The sequence below is a fragment of the Pogoniulus pusillus genome, chromosome 17 (genome assembly GCF_015220805.1).
Source record: "Pogoniulus pusillus isolate bPogPus1 chromosome 17, bPogPus1.pri, whole genome shotgun sequence".
NCBI classification, from domain to species: domain Eukaryota; kingdom Metazoa; phylum Chordata; class Aves; order Piciformes; family Lybiidae; genus Pogoniulus; species Pogoniulus pusillus.
This window is the reverse complement of record NC_087280.1, coordinates 22,522,606-22,546,046: the sequence shown is the minus strand read 5'-3', so window position 1 is coordinate 22,546,046 and position 23,441 is coordinate 22,522,606. Positions and strand designations below refer to the sequence as shown.

Here is a 23,441-nt window from a genome sequence, read left to right as displayed (position 1 = left end):
GTGTTGCTGGTTGCCTGGCAGAAGAGCTCAACCCCACCTGGCTACAGCCTCCCTGCAGGGAGCTGCAGACAGCAATGAGCTCTGCCCTGAGCCTCCTCTGCTGCAGGCTGCACACCCCCAGCTCCCTCAGCCTCTCCTCACAGGGCTGTGCTCCAGGCCCCTCCCCAGCCTTGCTGCCCTTCTCTCAACACCTTCCAGCACCTCAACATCTCTCTTGAATTGAGGAGCCCAGAACTGGACACAGCACTCAAGATGTGGCCTGAGCAGTGCTGAGCACAGGCGCAGAAGAACCTCCCTTGTCCTGCTGCCCACTGCTCCTGATACCTCCCAGCTCTGCTGCCCACCTGGGCACACTGCTGGCTCATCTTCAGCTCCTCTCTCCCAGCACCCCCAGGTCCCTCTCTGCCTGGCTGCTCTCAGCCACTCTGTCCCCAGCCTGTAGTGCTGCTTGGGGTTGTTGTGGCCAAAGTGCAGAACCCTGCACTTAGCCTTGTTTGATCTCATCCCATTGGCCTCTGCCCACCCATCCAGCCTGTCAAGGTCAAGTAGAGAACTTATCCCACTGTTTCCAGGGAGAAGTTGAACTTTGGCTGGATTCAAGGTGGCATTTCACCCAAGTGGGCTGATACTGTACAATCAGAGAGAAAATAACCTGAATCTTCCACACCCTCCTCTCTGTGCAAGTAGTCATTGCTGGCTGCCCAAGGTGGATCTGCTCTGGTTTGGAAGGAGGGGCTGTAGGGTGTAGTGCAGTCCATCCATGGAGGGCCTGCGTGGCTGCCTGCTTGGGAATGGATCACACAGTCACAGAATGGTAGGGCTTTGAGGGACCTCCAGAGCTCACCAAGTCCAACCGTCCTGCCAGAGCAGGATTGCCCAGGGCAGGTCACACAGGAACACATCCAAGTGTGTTTGGAAAGTCTCCAGAGAAGGAGCAGCCTGTCCCAGGGCTCCATCGCCCTCACCATGCAGAAGTGTCTCCTCATGTTGAGGTGGAACCTCCTGTGTTCCAGCTTGTACCCATTGTTCTGTGTCCTGTCACTGGGCACCACTGGTAAGAGCCTGGCACCTTCATCTTGACACCCACCCCTCAGCTAGTTATAGACATCAGTCAGATCTCCTCTCAGCTTTCTCTTCTCTGCACCAAACAGGCCCAGGTCTCTCAGTCATCAGCAGTGATGTTCAAGTCCCTTCATCATCCTTGTGGCTCTCTGTTGGACTCTCTCCATCACAGCCTTGCCTCTCTTGAATTGAGGAGCCCCAAACTGGACATGGTATCTTTGCTGTAACATGTGCAGCTTGTTCCAAGTCTTCTGAGCTGAGCCAGTGGGGAACTTTATTGCTTCTTTATTTACTTATTTACAGCTTCAAGCAGTTCATGGTTGAGTGGGGCAAAAGAAACATGTTCTGCCTGCTGCTTCTCTGAAAGGCTGACTGGCAAAGAGAGAGAGCCAGCTTTGGTTCATGGGATTTGGGCTCTTTGTTGGTGTTTAGCCAACCTTCACAGTCTTGGGAGAACACTTATAGATCCGAAGCAGAAACTATTCTTGATCCTCTGAAGTCCCACTGAGGAACTTCTTACTCACTCTCAGTTATTGTGCTCTTGGGAGGAAGCAGCAGCTCAGCTGGCAGTTCCCTGCAGATGGTGATTGAAAATGGAGCTTTGTGGACAGCCTGCTAGGAAAGGATGGATGAGAGAATGCCAGGCCTGGCTGGGTATGGTCCTTCTGAACTGTCCTCTCGTATGCAGTTGTTTAGTGATTTAGGGACAGGGTCTGATACGGCTTCAAGGCCTCTGATTCCCAGGTGCTGCTTGGATTTTTCAAGTGGTAACAGCATGTTTCCTGAGCTTCTCCTAAATGGCCCACACCAGCAGGGCTCCAAGGTGGGGTCCTACCAGCCTGGGAGAGAGCCTTCTGCTGGGGCATAGAATCATAGAATCAACCAGGTTGGAAGAGACCTCGAAGATCATCCAGTCCAACCTATCCCCCAGCCCTGTCCAGTCAACTAAGTGCCTCATCCAGTCTTTTTTTGAACACCTCCAGCCACAGTGACTCCACCACCTCCCTGGGCAGCCCATTCCAATGCCAATCACTCTCTCTGACAACAACTTCCTCCTAACATCCAGCCTAGACCTCCCCTGCCACAGCTTGAGACTGTGTCCCCTTGTTCTATTGCTGGGTGCCTGGGAGAAGAGACCAACCCCCACCTGGCTGCAATGTCCCTTCAAGTAGTTGTGGACAGCAATGAGGTCACCCTTGAGCCTCCTCTTCTCCATGCTAAACAACCCCAGCTCCCTCAGCCTCTCCTCATAGCTTGTAGGGAGCAAGAAGCACTATAACAGGAGAACTGTGGCTGTTATTTGGGTGGGGAGTTCAGCCAGCTCTGGTTTTGGTTTTCCCCTTTGTTCTCTTTGCCAGCATTGTCCTGTCCAGAGAGACTTCTGGGGTGTTTTCTTCATGTACTGAGATTCAAGAGGCCATTTCTCCCAGAGCCAACTCCTCCTACCCTCCTTTGGGGTTGCTCTGTGCCCTGTGTGGGTGAGTGGCAGGATTTCTGAAGCACCCTTGTCTTGCTTTGCTGGAAAAAAAAATCCCTGTCGTTCCTATACCTGCTGTACAAAGGCTGCAGACAGCCAGGGGAATTCTGTAGCCAGCAGACAGCACTGGATAGCTGTCAAAAAGCTGATGCCCCTCTGCCCTCATCCATGTGGAGGAGGGGTTATCATCTGCCCCTGCACACAGTAAGGTCCTTCTGAAAGGCTATGCAGCAGATATTTATTTTTTCAATTTCCTGCCTTTCAAAGAGGGGAAAACAAATGAATGCAGCTTGGAGAAATCCAAGGCCCAGTTTGTTCAGGTCATGCCTTCTGCTGTTTGTGTTGACATGTCTGTTGTGCTGATAGCTTCCAGCCTGATGGAAGATGCAGCTGGGAGCTCTGATAACTCTGAGCGCTCGCAGAGCAGGTGGGAGCTTGGCAGGAGGCACTGACAGGTTTCTCTGTGTAAAATATTCCTCATTCTGAGTGGGTCTCATTTTTCTCTTTAGCTCAGTAGCTGGGTGAGAGGAGTGAGGAATCCAGAAGGGGCCAAAATCTGTGGTAGGGGCCAAATTCTGCTCTGCATGCATCTGGTTCTGAGAAGTGCCTGTAGCAGGGCATGATGTGGGTCCAGCCTGTTCAGCAGTGCTGGCACCGAAGCATACTCCAGTGCACATCATCAAAACTACAGCAGATCCCTTTAGCTACAGGCTTCTGGGATTTAGAAGGCTGCTAAATTTTGGAAGAAAGCTATCAGCTGAAATAGCTGCTGTCTGCAGTTTCTGTTCATCTGATCTGGGTGTGAAGATGCCAAGTCCTCTGGCAGACCGAGAGATGCAGTGGGGTGTGTTTGGGAGGGGAAGAATTACTACCTGCCACGTTTCTCTGTGTGCTCAGCTACAGCAGGATTCAAGAAGCCCTCAAAACAAGATGTTTGGAAACTGCTATAAACCACAAGCTGTAAACCAAGCCTCACTGGTGAGATGGCTGCACACCAGAGCTCAGAGGTTGCTCTGCTTTCAGCTTAATGGTCTGCCTAGCCCTGCTCATCTGTGCCTGGTGACATCCAGTGTCACAGCCCATCTCCAGCAGAGACCAACTAAAGGGGCTTTGTCTGTGGCCTCTTCAATGTTCAGGCTGGCAGCTGGTGCCTGTAGTGGGACAAGGTAATATGAAGAGCAGAGCTAATGGGGACTGCACTGGAACCACCAACTTGTTCCCTGGATGGTGTTCAATACCCTTTGGATAGAAATAGTATTGGGTTACCCAGTGCCCTGGAGAAGATAGTGATACCCCCACACACACACATATGCCTGTCTATACATATATTTACCTGTTTCTATATTTATATACAAAGTGCCTTTGCTGCAGTTTTTATACAGACCTTCTTAATTTCTAAGTGACCTGCTCCTTCCATTCTGAGTAGTGGCTTTTCTAAGTGCCAGGGGAAAATAAAACCCTGCTGCTGCCTTCCTGCAAGCAATCTTTTAGTTTGTTTCCATAGCTGTCCTATATAAATGGCTTAATTTTATTTTCTGTGGATAAGCAAATCAAAGGTTACCATTGAATAGCTGACCTGAGCCTTGAGCAAAGAAAGCAGGAGCAATGGCAGGGTGGTTTCTGAGGTTGTGGGAGCAGGAACTTAAATCAATAGCTTTTAGCAGGCTCATAAATGTTTCATTTGTATTCCTCACTGCAGAGCTTGGACAAGGGTGTCCATATAACCTCTTAAATTAGTGTTATCCCTGCTCTGGGTGTAAATGTTGCCAAGCATTTCCCTCGGTGCTGCTCCATAATAGCATTTTCCTTCCTGTTTTGGAGCCTTGATTCTGGACAGCCTCTGATGACAAGTGAAAGGAGTGTCACTGCTCCTGCCTGGCTTGGAGGCCGAGGAGGAGTTACAGCTGCTTGGGCCACCTGTTGTTGCTGTGTGGAGGAGCTCAGAGACACTTTTTATGCTGGTCTGTAACCCAAGGAATGAGTCAAAAACATAGATCATAGAATCAACCAGGTTGGAAGAGACCTCCAACTCATCCAGTCCAACCTAGCACCCAGCCATGGCCAGTCAACCAGACCACGGCACTAAGTGCCCCAGCCAGGCTTGGCTTCAACACCTCCAGGCACAGCCACTCCACCACCTCCCTGGGCAGCCCATTCCAATGCCAATCACTCTCTCTGACAACAACTTCCTAACAACATCCAGCCTAGACCTGCCCTGGCACAACTTGAGACTGTGTCCCCTGTTGCTGGTTGCCTGGGAGAAGAGACCAACCACCTGGCTACAGCCTCTCTTCAGGTAGCTGCAGACAGCAATGAGCTCTGCCCTGAGCCTTCTCTTCTCCAGGCTGTACACACCCAGCTCCCTCAGCCTCTCACAGGCTCACAGACTATTAGAGATTGGAAGGGACCCAAGGAGATCATCCAGTCCAACCCCCCTGCCAAAGCAGGACAATGCTATCTAACACAGATCACAGAGCAACACATCCAGACAGGCCTTGAAAGGCTCCAGGGAAGGAGACTCCATGACCTCTCTGGGAAGCCTATTCCTGTGCTCTGGGACCCTTGTAGTAAAGAAGTTCCCCCTCGTGTTGAGGCAGAACCTCTCTTGTCAAGCCGCAGGAAGACCAGCCTCAATAGTTCGTGGCAGTGAGTGGGGAAGGAGGGACATGTCCACAAGCCTTTGTTGAGTTTGGACTCTTTTTGAGGTGCTGGAGAAGCTGGGGGTGGGAAGTGCATGAGCAGAGCATGAGTCAAGCAGCTTATCTGGCCATCCACCTCCACTTGAGGTCATCCACCCATGGAGCGTGGGAGGACTGTGTGGCTCCAGGTCTCTGGCAGGTCAAAGCTGCGACCTGCCAGCAGCCTGAGAGTGCTGCGTCTGCTCTCTCAGTGTTTCATGGCTTCCCATGGGACCTCCAGTGCAGGGCTGGTGAGATCAGAGGATCACAGGATGTTAGGGCTTGGAAGGGCCCCAAAGAGATCATTGAGTCCAATCCCCCTGCCAGAGCAGGAAAATCCAACTTTAAATCCAGATGTTTGAAACCACTGGAGTTTGCCATTGGCCATGATTTTAAGTAGTGTGCATAACTCTGTCCTGGATTAAAGATGGGTTTGGGCTCTCCTATGGCCAGTTTTTATGATCTACTCTAAATTGAGTTGTTTTTGTTTTTTTTTCAGTGCACACATCAAACTGGGTCTCAAGAAACTGTCAGTGAGAAGGGTGAGCTCTTTAATGAAAGGTAACCTCTCTCCCAGAGAAAGTATACTGTAAGCCTTACCTGTCAGTGTCTGAGCTAAGCACAACATTAACGTCGAGGTGGTCGCTCTCCCTGCAGTCCTTATCAGCAGCCTGCCTGGAGAGGATGGGACTGATGATGTAGATCTCCAGAAAGACCCTTGAGGAACCTTGGGCTGCGAAAAGCAAGCTGATAAAACAATCAACAACAAAGAGAACTCAACCTAAGCCCCTTTCCCAGCTAGATCTGTGTGACTGATTACTGATTTGCAAACAGTTAGGTGCCTGCAGTGGGAATGCCATGGGGCTTCAGCCCTGGTGTCTCCAGCCTGCAAAGGAAACCTGGAAGGTGTCCAGAGAACGGCATTGAAGCTGGAGGAAGCCTATGAGGAGAGGCTGAGGGAGCTGGGGTTGTTTAGCCTGGAGAGGAGGAGCCTCAGGGGGGACCTCATTGCTGTCTACAACTACCTGAAGGGAGGCTGTAGCCAGGTGGGGTTGGTCTTTTCTGCCAGGCAACCAGCAATAGAACAAGGGTACACAGTCTCAAGCTGTGCTTCGGGAAGTATAGGCTGGATGTTAGGAGGAAGTTCTTCACAGAGTGATAGGCATTGGAATGGGCTGCCCAGGGAGGTGGTGGAGTCACTGTCCCTGAAGGTGATCAAGAAAATACTGGATGAGTCACTTAGTGCCATGGTCTAGATGACTGTATAGGGCTGGGCGCTAGGTTGGATGGTCTTGGAGGTCTCTTCCAGCCTGGTTGTTTTGTTCTATTCAAAATGGTGATTTGGGGAAGAAAAAAGATAGAGAAGATGTGGCAGAGCCAGATGGGGCTGCTTGAGACCCACTTTTTCCCTCTGAATTAGGCCTGCTTTGCCCACTTGTAGCTGTTCTTTGTGGCTTTGTGGCTTGGAAGGATAGCTGAGCTGAAGGTCGCAGCCCCTGATGCTCCTCTGCATCCAAACAGGGTCCTCCCTTCCCCAAGTCCTGAAATACTCCTGGGACAGTTCTTACTCACCCTGAGCTCTGTCATCTTCCCCATCTCCACTGCATTTAGTGGGTTACCTGCCTGCGAATGCCACTTTTAGCCAGTCCCTCACTAAAAAATGATTGTCAGCTAGGGGAGTGCCTGGGGTGGCATCGCTGTGGCTGCTGTCACAGGACCCACGGCAGGGGCACAGCAGGCTGACCTCGTTTCTCTTTTTTGGGGGCTCATTCTTCAGCCCTCGGGGCAGTCGTGCTACCAACATCAGTCCTGAAGGCTCCATCCATGTCTGTCTGCCTGCATCAGTTACACAGGGGACAAAATGGAGCTGGCTAAAATATGTTGGAGTAAATGCCTTGGATTTTCTCATCTAGATAGCATTAATTTGACTGGGCCAGAGGGTTTTTTTCTTTCTTTCAGGCAAGGATAAGCATCAGGTAGCACTTCAGTGTAACAGGAGCTAATAAAAGGCTTGTGTTTGCTTCTGCCTGTCTGCTAAAAAGCAGAGTTTAGTTGTCTCTTTTTGTCTTGCTCTCCGATGTATGTCCTGCAAAACTGTTGAGCTGACACAAAGTGTCTGGTGAGTTTTAGCAACAAAGCCACAGTTAAAAAGGTTTGGTAACATTTGGGCAGAACTTCTGCCTGTGCTGGCAGCTAAATATTCCTTAAGTGAGACCCCTAGCAATTGCCTTTCCTAAACCTGCAGTCATCTTTCATGAAAAGCAGAAGCCAGGCTTGATTTGTGCTGAGCCAAGAGCAGAGCCATGCCCTTTATCCTGGATAGGCTGCTCTTTGAATGCTCTTTTCGAAGGAAAAATAACTCTGCTGCGGTTTGCCAATACCCTCCAGGGGCTGTTGAGACAATTTACCATCAACTTTGGGTTTTGATTGCTTCACTTTGTTGCTCTGTTGCTGAAACCAAAGTGCAGAATTTCCCCCTTCACCTCGCTCTGCCTTCCCACCCTGCTGCTCAGCCTCAGTTAGGTGCAGCAGGCAGAGGCTTTGCAAGGCAGGGTGCAGGAGCACCCCCGAGCAGGAGCACTGGGCTGGCACCTGGTGCTTCAGGTTTAAGGGCCAGGGTTGGACAGCAGATGCACATTCTCCATGCCTTACAGCAGCGAGGACAGGGGAGTAATGGTTTGTCTGTGTGTTTCCCTGCAGGCAGGAGCTCTGGCATCATGTCAGTCAGCGTCCACGAGAACCGCAAATCCCGGACCAGCACCGGCTCCATGAACATCCTGCTCTTCCACAAAGCTTCCCACCCAGACTGTGTCTTGTCCCACCTGAACACCCTGCGGAAGCACTGCATGTTCACTGATGTCACCCTTTGGGCAGGAAACAGGTCGTTCCCCTGTCACCGAGCAGTGCTGGCTGCCTCCAGCAGGTACTTTGAAGCCATGTTTAGCAACGGCCTCCGCGAGAGCCTGGATGATGAAGTAAACTTCCACGACAGCCTCCACCCAGAGGTGCTGGAGCTGCTGCTGGATTTTGCTTACTCCTCTAGGATTATCATCAATGAGGAGAACGCAGAGTCCCTCCTGGAGGCTGGAGACATGCTGCAGTTCCACGATGTCCGAGACGCGGCAGCCGAGTTCTTGGAGAAGAACCTCTACCCCTCCAACTGCCTGGGCATGATGCTGCTCTCAGACGCTCACCAGTGCCGGCGGCTATATGAGCTCTCCTGGAGGATGTGCCTGGTCAACTTTGAGACCGTTCACAAGAGCGAGGACTTCAACAACCTTTCCAAGGACACTCTGCTGGACCTCATCTCCAGTGATGAGCTGGAAATCGAGGACGAAGAAAAGGTCTTCAAGGCTGTCATGCAGTGGGTGAAATACGATCTGGATGAGCGGAAGGCTTATCTCCCAGAGCTTCTGAGGAATGTTCGTCTGGCCTTGCTTCCTTCTGAATGCCTCAAGGAAGCCTTGGCTTGTGAGGACTTGATTATGGTGGATGAAAGGAACAAGCTCGTTTTGGATGAAGCTATTCAGTGCAAGAAGAAGATCCTCCAGAACGACGGGGTGGTCACCAGTCCCTGTGCCAGGCCTCGCAAAGCCGGGCACACCTTGCTGATCCTGGGAGGACAGACCTTCATGTGTGATAAGATCTACCAAGTGGATCACAAAGCAAAGGAAATTATCCCCAAAGCAGACCTGCCAAGTCCACGGAAGGAGTTCAGTGCCTGTGCCATTGGCTGCAAAGTATACATCACTGGAGGCAGGGGCTCTGAGAACGGGGTCTCGAAGGACGTGTGGGTGTACGACACCGTTCACGAGGAGTGGTCCAAAGCCGCCCCCATGCTGATAGCTCGGTTCGGGCACGGCTCGGCTGAACTGGAGAACTGCCTGTACGTGGTCGGGGGCCACACCGCCGTAGCTGGAGTCTTCCCTGCGTCTCCTTCTGTTTCTTTGAAGCAAGTCGAGAAGTACGACCCCATCTCCAACAAGTGGACCATGGTGGCTCCTCTGCGGGACGGCGTGAGCAACGCCGCCGTGGTGAGCGCCAGGCTCAAGCTCTTTGTGTTCGGCGGCACCAGCATCCACCGGGACATGGTGTCCAAGGTGCAGTGCTACGACCCGGCCGAGAACCGGTGGACGATCAAGGCCGAGTGCCCGCAGCCCTGGCGCTACACGGCGGCCGCTGTCCTGGGCAGCCAGATCTTCATCATGGGCGGGGACACCGAGTTCACGGCGGCCTCTGCCTACCGCTTCGACTGCGAGACGGACCAGTGGACGCGCATCGGCGACATGACGGCCAAGCGCATGTCCTGCCACGCCCTGGCCTCGGGCAACAAACTCTACGTGGTGGGGGGTTACTTTGGCACCCAGCGGTGCAAAACGCTGGACTGCTACGACCCCACGTCGGACACGTGGAACTGCATCACGACCGTGCCTTACTCGCTCATCCCCACGGCCTTTGTCAGCACTTGGAAGCACTTGCCGTCGTGAGGAGGGGCAGGGCTCGGGGCCTTGTAGCCGGGGGGTCAATAAGGTAAGGGTCTGCTCTGCTGTCTGGCCTCAGTGCTGTCTGCACACTCCGTGCCAAGCGGTTCCATGTTGCTCGCATTTTTTGAGGGTGCAAACAGAGCGGGGGGATGCAGCAGCAGGGAGCAGCGAGCAGCTCTGTGATGCTGTGAGCCTAGCTAGCTCCCAACTTGCTTTTGTTTCCATGTGAGCCTTCCACTATCTTATCTACACAGATGTCAGCAAGCAAGCCCTAGCTCCTCACCCCCTGCTTCAAGCTAGCTTGATGTGCCAGCATCACCCTTCCACATGCTGGTCAGGTAGGGGAGGGCAAACATGTCCATGCCTGCTGCCACAGCTGTCACCATAGAATCACAGAATCAGTAGGGGTTGGAAGGGACCACAAGGAGCAGCCAGTTCCAACCCCCATGCTATGGGTAGGGACACCTCACACTAGATCAGGCTGGCCACAGCCTCATCCAGCCTGGCCTTAAACACCTCCAGGGATGAGGCTTCCATCACCTCCCTGGGCAACCCCTTCCAGGCTCTCACCACCCTCATGCTGAACAACTTCTTCCTAACATCCACTCTGAATCTCCCCATTTCCAGCTTTGTTCCATTCCCCACTCCTATCACTACCTGACAGCCTAAAAAGTCTCTCCTCAGCTTTCTTGTGTTGCCCCTTTAAGATGCTGAAAGGCCACAGTAGTCACCTTGGAATCTTCTCCTCTCCAGACTGAACAGCCCCAACTGCCTCGGTCTGCATCCTGTCTCCAGGTGGTTCGAGGGGTTAAGTTTCTAAAAGCACTTGCCTGAGTCCTGGGAGATAGGAGGGCCAGAAGTGCTTTGGACAAAGTCTCAGTAATTCAATATTTGTGCTGAGTGGGGGATGAATATGCAGGCAAGTGACCCGTGGGATGCTGGCAAACCCTGGATCTCTTTTTGTGCTCTCTACTTACACGTCAGTGGGTAGCAGAAGCTCAGCAGCCGTGGTGCATTTGATGGTCTTGGTGTTTATTTCATACCCAAAGCATTGCTTGTTAGATCAGAACTTCTGAGACTTCTGTGTGAGCCCTGAGTGGGAGGGAAGGGCTTTTATAACCAGAAGAATGTGTTTATCAGTGGTTTTTGGGGAGGTGAGAGTCAGAAAGCTGACTCTCATGATGTCCTGTCTCACTCTAGTGCTCCGCTTCTTGCTTGCTCAGGGAAGGTGCTGTTGCAGTGCCACTAGGACAGGGCTGTTGGCTCCTTCTCTTGCCTCCCCAGTGGGGTGTTTGTTGCCATTCTGCTGAGCAGTTTGACTCCAGAGCTTTGCATGTCTTCCCAGTCTGTGCTGAGATGGAGCTGGCCAGGCAAAAGCCAAAAACTCTTCTCACCTTGCCTTGTGAAAGCAGGTATTGATATGGGCCACACTTGGGTGGCATTGTCTTCCCAGGAAGTCTCTAACACCTCTGCTAGTGCAGCCTGCAGGTTTCACAGTGCCAGCAGCACACACAGCCCTGATTGAGTGGTTGGAGCCTACACTCCAGGCAGCTGATGGAGCTGGGAAACCTTCACGTCTAGGGGCAGGACTGACAAGCTTCCCTTACAGATTTATTTGGAGAGTGGGAGCTGTGGGGAGGGAAATTCTTCCATGGACTAAGCAAAATACACTTCACTTAATACAGGGAAGAAGGAATGCTGCCCAAACCCTCTAACACCCTCTCACTTCCCTGCTTCCCACTTGGTGTGGTTGGTATGCCTGGGAATCTCCCAGTGGGTGCAATTACTGGTGTTTCCCAGTGATCATCTCTTTTGATGCCAGCTGGGAACCAAGGAGGAGCTGCTGGCACCTCTGCTGGGTGTTTGCCCAATGTGACCACCTGCTTTTCCCAGGTGGGGGGAAAAAAGAAAGGCAGGCAGAGCATTCTGCTGGCCTTTGATTTGTGAAACACCTGGTAGTAACATGGACTTGAACAGAATGAGGGCAGGGCAAGAGTGGAAAGGGTTAAAATGAGCTCTCTGAGAGCTTTCCCAGCACTGGAAGATAATGGCCTTTCCAAATTCTCCTCCTCAGGCGTTGCCTAGCATCTGTCACAGTGGCTCAGTAATCTAATTAACTGCCACTCAGCTATTAAATATTGCAGCAAGGAGTGTGAGGACTCCATCATTTTCAGCTCAGGTCAATGGGGCCTCCCTTTAAGAGCCATCCTAGAGCTGAAAATTAATTTTCTCTGGTAGCAGATGTTGAGCTTTAATATTCAGACACAGAAGCCACTCAGCTGGGAATAGGAACAGGGAATATTTTTGAGGTGGGAGTTGATTCTTCAGCCACCTAATAAAAAAGCTGTCTCCAAAGTCACAAAAATGTTGATTTTCCTCTCCTGCCTTTTCTTCCCCCCTCCTCTATGCTGTATTTGGGCTGTTCAGACCCAATAAACAGTTGTGTGGGGATTGTATAGAGATTTGATTGTTTCTCCTCCCTGCCCCCCCCCCCCCCACCCCCCCATGTAATTTGGAGCCTGGCACAAGAAAACTAGGAACTGTAATATGCCAGCCTCCAAATCAAACAGTGAACAGTCACTGTGTGAGGGTTTGCTGTGCTTTTTTGGCTTGGGTCCTGCTCTTTGGTTAAAAGGAGTCTTTAAAATACCCATGAGTTCCTGCCAGACAGAGTGTCTCTTCACCTCATTTTTCTACACTTGGTTGGGCTTGGGTTTTTTGTTTCCTTTAAAAAGCTTAAGTTATTGTTATGGCCTCGGCCACCGTGACAGCTCCTTAAATAAAGCAGCAAGCCAAGGGAGTGAGGGCCAGCTCCCAACGTCTCCTGCGTGCATGCATTGCCCATGCCACACCAGCTGCCATCCACGTGCTTGCCTTGGCTGTCCTGGCTGCACCAGTGCCAAAACTGGCCTCAGGAACCCCCTAAGCTCCCGTGGCCACCCTGTCAGCAGGTCTAGTCCAGGGATATCCTGGCTTGTAGCTCTCACCCTGTAAAGACTTTGCTGCAATAGCCACTGTAGTCCCTGTGGCATCCTTCTTTAAATAGGGGCACCCAGAAGTCAGCTTTGCCAGCACATGCCCAGCTGCTGGTGTGCTTTGGGAATGCTTATCCTATGGGAATCCCTCTTAGCTGGAGGAGAGTGGCCAGTAGGACAAGGGAGGTTATTATTCTGCTGTACTCAGTACTGCTCAGGCCACACCTTGAGTACTGTGTCCAGTTCTGGGCCACTCAATTCAAGTGAGATGTTGAGGTGCTGGAAGGTGTCCAGAGAAGGGCAACAAAGCTGGTGAAAGGCCTGGAGCACAGCCCTATGAGGAGAGGCTGAGGGAGCTGGGGGTGTGCAGCCTGCAGAAGAGGAGGCTCAGGGCAGAGCTCATTGCTGTCTACAACTACCTGCAGGGAGGCTGTAGCCAGGTGGGGTTGGGCTCTTCTGCCAGGCAGCCAGCAACAGAACAAGGGGACACAGTCTCAAGCTGTGCCAGGGCAGGTCTAGGCTGGATGTTAGGAGGAAGTTGTGGGCAGAGAGAGTGATTGGCATTGGAATGGGCTGCCCAGGGAGGTGGTGGAGTTGCTGTGGCTGGAGGTGTTGAAGCAAAGCCTGGCTGGGGCACTTAGTGCCATGGTCTGGTTGATTGGCCAGGGCTGGGTGCTAGGTTGGGCTGGCTGAGCTTGGAGCTCTCTTCCAACCTGCTTGATTATAAGTCTCAGGAGAGACTGTTCAAGCTGCCGTCAGAGCAGAGCAAGCTGTGCTGGTGGGGAAGGGCCTGGGCAGTCACAAGGTAGGAAATAGTGCTTGGTACTGATGAAATAACCACTCTCACCTGTCAGGCTGTGAGCTGCATTCCTGCTGGCCCTGAAGCCCAAATTATATGTCCTTGAAAAACACTGATCCCCAAACAGGAGCCTGCTCCAAGCACAAAACAGATCAGCTGGAAAGGCTTCCTCGAGGGCATGGCCTTCACCCTTCCCAGCTGGAGCCAGGGCACCTTTCCACAGAGGTCCCAGAGCCCCTGTGTGACATTAATTTAGTGTTTATTACCTGCAGTTAATTCCAGGGATCAGAGGTGATTAGCAATATGAAAAGTGAAAGCCTGGCCTCCTCCCACCCGTGGTGCTGGAGCCCCAAGGAGGAGAATCATTACAAAAGGGAAATAGAATACTGAGCACTTGGCTCATAAAGACTCTCTGTGTTTAGTAACACAAGCAGAGCCCAGCCAGGAGCTTGGGGTATGATGCTGGGTGGTCTGTTCAAGTCTTGTGCAGTGACAATTGACGGGGACAACTCTACACCTCCCAGGAGGTGACTTCAGGCTGTGCCAGGAACAGGTTCTCCAAGCTGCCTGTCTCCAGGTTAGAAGTGGTATCTCCAAGCTGTCTGAGTGTGACACTCTAATTTGCATGGGGCAGGCTCACAGATGGGCTTGGGCTCCAGCTGGGGGTTGGGATGATTACTGAAGACAAGGGAGCTGCAGATTGCTTGGTCCAGGCAGGGGAGAAGAAATGGCGAAGAGAGTCACTGCATCCCTCTGTGCTGCCTCAAGCACTGCCCTGGGGTGGTGCCAGAGTTCCTATCTCAAAACAAATGAGGATGAGCCAAACCCTGTAGCATCCAGGGGTTCCTCTCCCACTGCCTTCTTCCAGCTCCTGCAGGACCCTCCTCACAGTCTGAGCTGTAGGGGACAGCCTGGTGGCTGGGCACTGCTCACTCACCTGGAATACTTGGGGCTCACACGAAAGCTCAGAGCCCATTTTGTGTTGAGTTTAGCTCCTGCCAGAGCTGTAGGGTGGCACCAGCAGCTGGTGCTTGCCGCTGAGCGGGTGCTGAGTGGCCAAAGCCACAGGTTTTTGAGGCTGCTCTGGCACTTGAAAGCTGACCTTTGGCCCCAAAGTTCCTGCTGCAAGGATTTGGGCAGCATGCCAGGCCCAGAGCTGTATGCTGATAGCGCGGCCACACCAAGCGTCGGCTCTGTTCAGTGGCTTTTCCTGGTGATTTAATTAATTACAGCTCAGATAACGAGCTGTTTGTCTGGCTTGGCTTCCCTTCCACGTGGAGCAAGCACTTGGTCAGCTTTCACCTTGCAAGAAGCTTCAGGGTTTTGTTGCCTCGTAGCTCTCCCATTTCCAGCCTCAGAGCCGCGGTCACAAACGGGCATCTTCCCCTGCAAAAGCCCTGTGTGCCTGCTAATGGCAGCCTGAAACCCCCCTGAGGATAATTTCCTGTCTCCTGAACTCTGCAGCTCACCTGCCTGCTGCTGGATTGCTTGCTTGCAACCTATTACAAGCTCACTGGTATTTGCTGGAACAAAGTCATAGCTAGTTTCTCTCAGTGGCTTCTAGGGAAACCCATCTGCATACGTATAATGGCAAGGCTGGATAAACAGGGACTGCAGTTTTCTGCTGCTGCTGCTCTTTCCAAGCGGTTGGTTGTCTCTGAAGCCAGTTTATCAGGCAGTGTTGGAAGGGAGTGGCTGGCCTGGGGAGGAAAGTCGATGAAAATCAGGCTTTTCCTAACCCTGGGCAGATGGAAACATGTGCAGTCTGAGCTCGGCCCCAGACTGGATTAATCAACCCCTTGGAAACGTCAGGCGTATGGGAGGTTTTGGAGCAACCTCTGGAAAAAGAGAAAAAGGGTCTTTTTGTTTTGTCTGTCCCCATTCTTGGGGCCTCCTCCCTGACCTAAAAAAAAAACCCAAACCCTAAAACTCCATTTCCCTCAACTTTTCGTTCCCTGTCATATATATTCATGGATGTTTTCTGGCTGGTTTTGCCTGACCCCCCCCCCCAGTACTCTAAGAGCTCCCCAGCTGAACGCCCACTCTCTCCCCTCTCCTGCTAAAGCACAGCACACTCCAAGCCCCAGATAAACCAAATGCTTTCTACCTCAGGGTAGAAAGGGTGTGAGGGGGAGGTTATCCCAACAGCTGTCAATGTGAAGCCCACTTTCTGTTGCTTCCCTGCCTGGGCTGAGCCAAGCATTGAGCCTGCTAACAAGCTTTTTCTTTCCTGTCTCAGATGCCAGCATCACATCCACGTCCCCTGCCTCACAGCTGGAGCTGACACAGTGACCAAGTCCTCTCCTGGCTCCAAGGAGCCTTTTGCATCCCCTCCTGGCACCGGGAGCAGGAGGCTCAGCCGTCCCCACCACCAGCATCACCTCAAAGGGGCCACCCTAACCCCAGCCCTGGCCGCTGTGTGGCACTGGCAAGGAGCCAGAAGCTGGTGCTGGGGGCACCGGGAGATGGAAGGTCTGCACCAGGCTGCATCCCTTGGCAGCACAGCATGGGGTGCCACCAAGTGCTTTCTGTTACTCGGTTAGGGGGATTGAAACAGGTGAATTTGCGTTTTGAAAGGCAGTGAACTTCCCAGTGGCAGTTGCTGCTTGGGAGACTTGGAAGAGTGTTTTTGGAAGGGACCAGGGGCTGGGAGCACCTGGCTCCCCTCATCCTCCAGCCTCGCCGCAGAGGCAATGACTGCTGAAACATTAAAGCGTGGGAGCTTGGGGTGGCTGCCAGCAGTGCTGGGTGCTGCGGTGAAGCAGGGCAGGTGCCTTTTGTTTGCTGCTTTGGGCCTTTTAAGTATTTCTTCTTTCACCTTTCCTTGCTGCAGCCGGTTGTGATTTGGTGGCGGGCCGGGCAGCTCCTCGCAGGCAGCTGCTGGGAAGAGCTCGACGGCTCTGTCAGCCTGCCAAGGCTCCGGCCCCGCTCCGAGATCTTCAGCAGATAAATGAGAGCCGAGCTGCTGAGCTGAGCGTGGGTGAGGGCCTCATGAGCGAGAGAGCTGCAGTAGAGGTGCGCCTTGGGAGGGGGCATCTCGCCTCTAGAGGGGCCTTGGACGCGGGGAGCACTCTGCAGGGCTGGCAGGGCAGGCTGGGGGTGGATCTCCTCCTTGCCGCTGTGCCGCACAGCCTGGCTTCGCTGTGGAGAGCCACGAGTGTGTCTGCCTGCATGTGGCTGCTGAGGCTGGAGCCACCCCAGGTTATCCACACAGGCTGGGTTCATTCATCCAGGAGCTGCCAGCCCAAATCACTCCTCCTGCATGCTATGGAGGAAGGCACATGGATTTTGGAGCCAGGGAGGCAGCTCCTGACCAGCCTCCTCCAGGGCTGGCTCCTGCCAACGACTGGTCCAGCATCGCCCCAGCATCCCACTTCCCTCTGAGCAGATCTAGCCCCGCAGATGCTCCGGGCTTGCCTTTTTGTCCTTGGATTAGGTTATGCTGTCGCCTGGCCAGCTGAATGATGCAATGTGATGAAAAGCCTTGACACAGCTTCAAACAACAGAGGTCTTCTCGGAGCAGTGAGCACGCGGTGCTGCCGGGGAGGGCACAGGTTGTGCACAGGCAGCCCCTGGTGCTCTCTCAGTGATGTTTATTTACATCTTCTGTCCTCTTTTTTGTTTCTGTTTCTGTTTGTTTGTTTGTTTTCTTCAGCTGTTTGTGAACTTTAATAAAAATGATGACATGGGAAACCATTTGTGTGCTTTTCACAGGAGTCTTCATTCTTAAGCAAGTTGGATTTAGGTCTAATAACAGGGCCAAGGACTAATAACAGGGTTGGGGCTTGGTGGGGCGGTTCACAAACAACCTCCTAAGCAACCAGCCTTAATTATTGCTGCTTCAGCGCTTGGGAAACTGAGGCACAAAGTCAAGTGCCTTGTCCAAGGTTGGTGGTAGATCTGGGAATAAAGTCCAGGGCTCCTTGTGCCCTGAGGACCTATGTGGCTCCTTCTCCATAGCTGTTTCTCATTCAGCTTGACAGTGCCATGATTTCGGGAACTCTGCAGTGCTAACACCTGCCAAATAGGTTGGGGGGGCCCAGCCCAGACGCTGCAGGGACAGCCAATAATTCCTGAGGAAGAGGAGAAGAGTTCATACTTCTGTTTTCTCTATTTGCCTTCACTTGGCTGCTGCAACTCTCAAGAAAGGGGCCTATTGACAGCTGAGATGAGCTTTCCAGCTGGGGTTCCTGCTCATGCTTCTCTTCCATACACATCTCCCAGAAGAGTAGGGCACTGATTCAGCCCTGCTCTGGGCTCTTCCTGGATCTGGGACCAGCAGCTCCAGCTTTGTTCAGGCCTGGGAGCACAAAAGCATTGCTCAGAGCAGCTCAGAGGCACCAAGCAAAACACAACCACCTTGCAAAGCCTTACTTGCCTCTTCTTCCTAGAGAAGTTATGCATGGTCCCAGAGGGCATTGGAGCCTGAATTTCTGAGCCCTTAAGGAGACTGGGAATGTGTCTCCTTGCCTGCAGGAGCTAGGTGGGCAGCACAGCTAGCCAGTGTGAGACAGGCAGATAGGAGTGCAAGGCTCCATAGAAAAACCTCATTAAAGAACCCTTTGGGAAGCCAATTCAGGGTAGGAGAGGGAAAAAGAGAGGGAGTGTGTGAACGAAATCCCTTTTAGTTTTGTTGATTCAGGTTTTATATGGGACTCTAGGACTTTTAAATACCAGCTCAGGAGGCTTTGCAACTGGCTAGCTTTGATAGAAGCCACGGAGAGACCTGCTCTTTTGTATTTACTCTGGAGCTTGCCTGAGAGACAATTCAAAAGCAATCAGCAGCTGCTGTGACAGCAGCAACATGTTGCTATGGAATTAAATGCCCTGCAAAATACAAAGGTTTCTTGGTTAGCAGCAACAAAGTAAAAGGGGTGCAGGAGATGGAAACGGATACAACAGTTAGAATAAAGCTTCAGCCAGAGCAGGGCTAGATTTTAACTGAGAGGTACAGGGGAAGAAATGTAAACAGGCTTTGTTTTGCTTTTTGAAAGGAGCTTTCTCGCTGCCTCAGCAGGTCAGGCTCAGCTGTGCCTGGGAGCGAGCACTTGGGAAAGAGTCTTGCCTGGTGGCATTGCAGGGGCTGTGTGTTCCCAGGCTCCTGGCAGACATACCCACACGCTATTGCTGGCCCCCACTGCAGGGTGCCCAGAGCTCAAACAGCTTCCCCACCAGGTGACAAGGAGCCCAGCATGGACATTCCTCAGGGGTGTGGAGGTCCTCAAGGACCTGGCCCTTGCTCAGACCCAGTCACGACAGCAAACTGCTGCAGGCAGACCCACGACACCAGACTCTGGCTTGTTGCACACCTACCTGCTGCCTCCTTTGTCAGGGGCCTGGTACCACAGGAGAGCTTGGGCAGGACCCAAGTTTCTACCCACCCTCTGGGCCCATCTGAATGTTGCTCGTGAGCACTCTGCACCTCAGTTCCCCAGCTCTGTAACAGGGTGCTTGTCACTCTCAAAGGGGAAAAAACAGAACACACATTTGGAGGAAATAGGAAATGCTTGGAGAAGGGACCAGGAAGGCAGCCAGCAGGCCCAGGCCTTGGCACCTCCATCTGCAGGGACTGATGATGCTGAAGCTCCCCAGCTGCAAAAGGCTGATGCTCCTATGTCTTATTTAAGTGCAACTGCTAGTGAAAGGCACTATAGTTTTTAAACATGCACTTTCCTAGCCTGACCTCAGACGCCCTTGAAATACTACTATTGTGCTGTGAAGCCCTACGGGGAGTTATCATCTGATCTCACTCTCCTTTTGTCATTAGAGTCAATTAAAAGCAGAGTAGCTGGTGATTTAATACCTCCGGTGTCTGAGGAAGCCCCAGATCCATCCAGAGGCTGACTCTTGCATTTTAGACACATAATTGGAGTGGAGGATGTTTTGTTTTGTTTTGTTTTCCAGCCACCCAACACGATCTCAAATACATCCACATCTATATAGAGCACTGAAGCCTCATGTCCTGGGCTTGTCATCTCCTGCACATTAATTACTGCCCCAGCACTGCACGTTTGCCCTTGCAGCATGGACCATGTCAAATTATACTCCTATTCCCCATGCACCTTCTCCTTGGGCTAAATCCAACACATTTTAGTCTCTGAAGAGGGTTCAGGCTCACAAACTGCTACCCCAGGAAATGCCATCCTCACAAATGAAGCTAAGCTGCCAAGAGCAAGAGAAATTCTTGCCCCCAGCTCCCTGCAACCACCTGGAAATGTAACCTGCGTCCCCTCGCTCTTGCTCCGGCGCAGAGCGGGAGCCGTCTGGGTACAGGCAGCACTGCTAAGAGGCCCCAGGATGGGAGCCTGCAGCAGGGACTTCTGGTGGGAGTGAATAGCAGAGGCTGAGCTCATTCATTCCTCCTTCCTTACAATCTCCCTTTTCTTTCCGTTTCACCACCTCCTTATTTAACATCGCGGGCTGCTGTGCAAAGCCACCAACCCTGTTTGCAGCAACATGACCTACTTTACCACGCCGTCCTGACTTCCTCACTGGAAGGGCCAGCCCGGAGCCCACCCAGGCCATTCAGCGTTCCTCAGCTGAATAACAAATCCAATTAGGTGGAAGAAAGCCTGGCTTTCACGCTGTCAGCGCCTGCACATCTCACTTCCCCAGCACCGCCCGCAGCACTGAGAGCTGCGTCTCACAGACGCTGGGGACAAGGACCCTTCTGTACTTGTGTGTGGAGATGGGGGAAGGGCTCAAGAGGACTGATCCTGGCTATACAACCTATGTTTTCCCTCCTCCCGACATCCCCCAGGGACCGTGCAGCTCAGAAATCAAATAACGTGTGGGCTTTGAGTGCTGGCTCTCTTGGGAAGCCCTCCCTCCCTAGCTGAGGCTGGAGGAACAGTCCAGGACCATGCCAGGATGGCAGTACTTCTGCTTGTCAAAGAGCTGCTGGCACTTTCAGCCGGGATGTGATTTAATAACCCACAGAAAACCCCATCTCTCAGTCCCAGCATCACACCTAGCCCCAGCCCTGCAGCCTCCTCCAGAGAAAACATCACACCTCTGCTCCTCTCCTTACATTCTTTTTCCATCCCACTAGGGATCCTTCTCCCCACAGCCACCAGCAGGCAGCCAGGACGCTTGGCTCTGCTCTGTCATGGGGAATCACAGACCATGCAGGCTGGCAAAGCCCCTCAGGAGCACCAAGTCCAACCTAGAACCCTGCTCTACAAGAGTCATCTTAAACCACAGCCCTAAGCACCACAGCCAAACCACCCTGAAACACATCCAGGCTGGCTGACTCCACCACTTCCCTGAGCAGCTCATTCCACTCCCTGACCACTCTCTCTGTGGAAAACTTCTTCCTAATGTCCAATCTAAACCTCCCCAGCCTCAGCTTGAGGCCATTCCCCCTTGTTCTGTCTCCAGTTCCCTGTGAGAAGAACCAAGCAGCAGCCTCTCCACAACACCCCTTCAGGTAGTTGTAGACACCAATGAGGTGTCCTCTCAGCCTACTCTTCCTCAAACTAAACATTCCCAGCTCCCTCAGGTGCTCCTCATAAGATTTCCTCTCAGCCTCTTGGCTAAGATCAAGTGTAGTGTAGAATATATTAAAAAGATGAGTAGGAATAAAACAGGAAGAAGAAAAAGCTTAAGGGCTGCCAATGGCATCCTGGCTTGTATCAGGAGCAGTGTGGCCAGCAAGACCAGGGAGGACCTTCTGCCCCTGTACTCAGCGCTGGTTAGGCTGCATCTTGAGTGCTGTGTCCAGTTCTGGGCTCCTCCATTCAAGAGAGATGTTGAGGTGCTGGAAGGTGTCCAGAGAAAGGCAACGAAGCTGGTGAGGGGCCTGGAGCACAGCCCTGTGAGGAGAGGCTGAGGGAGCTGGGGGGGTGCAGCCTGCAGCAGAGGAGGCTCAGGGCAGAGCTCATTGCTGTCTACAACTACCAGAAGGGACATTGTAGCCAGGTGGGGTTGGGCTCTGCTGCCAGGCAGCCAGCAACAGAAGAAGGGGACACAGTCTCAAGCTGTGCCAGGGCAGGTCTAGGCTGGATGTTAGGAGGAAGTTCTTCTCAGCAAGAGCGATTGGCATTGGAATGGGCTGCCCAGGGAGGTGGTGGAGTGTGGAGGTGTTTAAGAGGAAGCTGGCTGGGGCACTTGGTGCCATGGTTTAGTTAATTAGAAGGGTTAGGTGGTAAGTTGGGCTGGATGATCCTAGGGGTCTTTTCCAGCCTGGTTAGTTCTGTGATTCTGGGACAAGCCCTTTTGTTTCCTGACCTCCGTGGCTGGGTGGGACGGACAGACAACCCCAGCCCCGGCCCCGGCCCGAGCCCAGCGGCCCCGGGCGCGCAGCACGTTGCACCTGGCTCTGCAGCAGGTGCAGGCGGTGGTGGAACGCGCATTACCCCCACCTGGGGCACTCTCTGCAGGTGTCAGACACCCCCACCCCCGCCGGAGCCGCTTCCCTCCGCCGGCTGCTGCCGAGCGCCCGCCGCGCCCCGGCCCCCCGCGCTGCCCACGCCGCCACCCCGCTGCGCCTGGGGCTGCTCCGGGGCTCCCCACAGGGCGCTGCTAATGACTCACCGCTCCTGCTCCGCTCTAATTAGGCTCCCGTCTAATTAGGCTCGCTGCAAAGATGTGGCCGGTGAGAAACAGCTCTCCGGTGAATGGCGAGGGGAAAGAAAAGAGCGTCTGGAGACGCCGAGTGCCCGAGGGAGAGACGCCAGGCTGCGGGGAGAGGTCAGCGGGATCAGGAATTGCCAGGTGAGCTGCATCTGTGTGAGGAACGAGCATCACGGAGAGAGGAGAGAGCAAAGGGACTTCAAAACAGTGCCTTCGGGGGAGCCTCCCGGGGCGCAGCCCTGCCGCGTTAGGCACCGGCCAACAGCCCTGGGCCCCATCCCGCTGGGGACGCCTGGCTGCGCCACACGGCCTAGAGCCAAGCGGCTGCTTGCAGCCTGTCCCGCAAGTTAGCCACGTCCCCAGGGAGCCCCAGGATGCAGGGAGAGGGGGACAGGGCTGTGCGGGGACGGAGGAGCAGGGCTGTGCGGGGACGGAGGGGCAGGGCTGTGCGGGGACAGCGGGATAGGACTGTGCGGGGACGGAGGGGCAGGGCTGTGCGGGGACAGCAGGACAGGGCTGTGTGGGGATGGAGGGGCAGGGCCGTGCGGGGACAGCAGGACAGGGCTGTGTGGGGATGGAGGGGCAGGGCCGTGCGGGGACAGCAGGACAGGGCTGTGCGGGGACAGCAGGATAGGACTGTGTGGGGACGGAGAGGCAGGGCTGTGCAGGGATAGCAGGGCAGGGCTGTGCGGGAACGGAGGGGCAGGGCTGTGTGGGGATGGAGGAGCAGGGCCGTGCGGGGACAGCAGGACAGGGCTGTGCGGGGACAGCAGGATAGGACTGTGTGGGGACGGAGAGGCAGGGCTGTGCAGGGATAGCAGGACAGGGCTGTGCGGGAACGGAGGGGCAGGGCTGTGCGGGGACGGAGGAGCAGGGCTGTGCGGGGACAGCAGGACAGGGCTGCGCGGGGATAGCAGGATAGGACTGTGTGGGGACGGAGAGGCAGGGCTGTGCAGGGACAGCAGGACAGGGCTGCGCGGGGACAGAAGGACAGGGCTGCGCGGGGACGGAGAGACGGGGACAGGAGAACAGGACTGTGTGGGGAAAGAGGGACAGAAGGACAGAGCTGTGTGGGGCCAGCAGGACAGGACTGTGTGGGGAAAGAGGGACAGAAGGACAGAGCTGTGTGGGGCCAGCAGGACAGGGCTGTGTGGGAAAGAGGGCCAGCGGGACAGGCATACCTCTTGGGTATCTCAAGAGGTGTGAAATTAGCTTTGGGAGGGACATGAGCGGTACCTACCATGCCTGCCCATCGCTGTGAGGGCTGGGAGTGCTCACTGGCACAGGCTCTCCTCTCAGGGGCTAGTATTATTTCCCCCACAATATAAACATGTTTCCAACCCCAAACCAATCACATTTGCAGAGGTCAACATCCCTCCAACTAACAAACCC

The 23,441-nt window shown here is 53.6% G+C and overlaps 1 protein-coding gene and 1 long non-coding RNA gene across 4 annotated transcripts in view; one reads left to right on the top strand and one right to left on the bottom strand.

The window, feature by feature from the left end:
* KLHL25 (kelch like family member 25) overlaps nt 1–17,171 on the top strand; it is a 23,171-nt gene extending 6,000 nt beyond the window's left edge. The window contains exons 2-4 of one of the 3 annotated variants that reach the window (XM_064158075.1): nt 5,717–5,759; nt 7,918–9,747; nt 15,715–17,171. In XM_064158075.1, coding sequence (XP_064014145.1) covers nt 7,935–9,704 — 1,770 coding nt within the window. In that variant the 5' untranslated portion in view covers nt 5,717–5,759; nt 7,918–7,934 and the 3' untranslated portion in view covers nt 9,705–9,747; nt 15,715–17,171. Of the gene's footprint in view, nt 1–5,716; nt 5,779–7,917; nt 9,748–15,714 lie in introns of all 3 variants that reach the window. The other 2 variants (XM_064158072.1, XM_064158073.1) reach the window with 2 other exon arrangements.
* On the bottom strand, nt 16,946–23,441 carry LOC135183172 (uncharacterized). The gene is made up of 3 exons (XR_010305436.1): nt 23,290–23,441; nt 22,011–22,201; nt 16,946–17,775 (listed from the first exon to the last, which is right to left on the bottom strand). It is a non-coding gene; the product is annotated as an uncharacterized LOC135183172 (long non-coding RNA).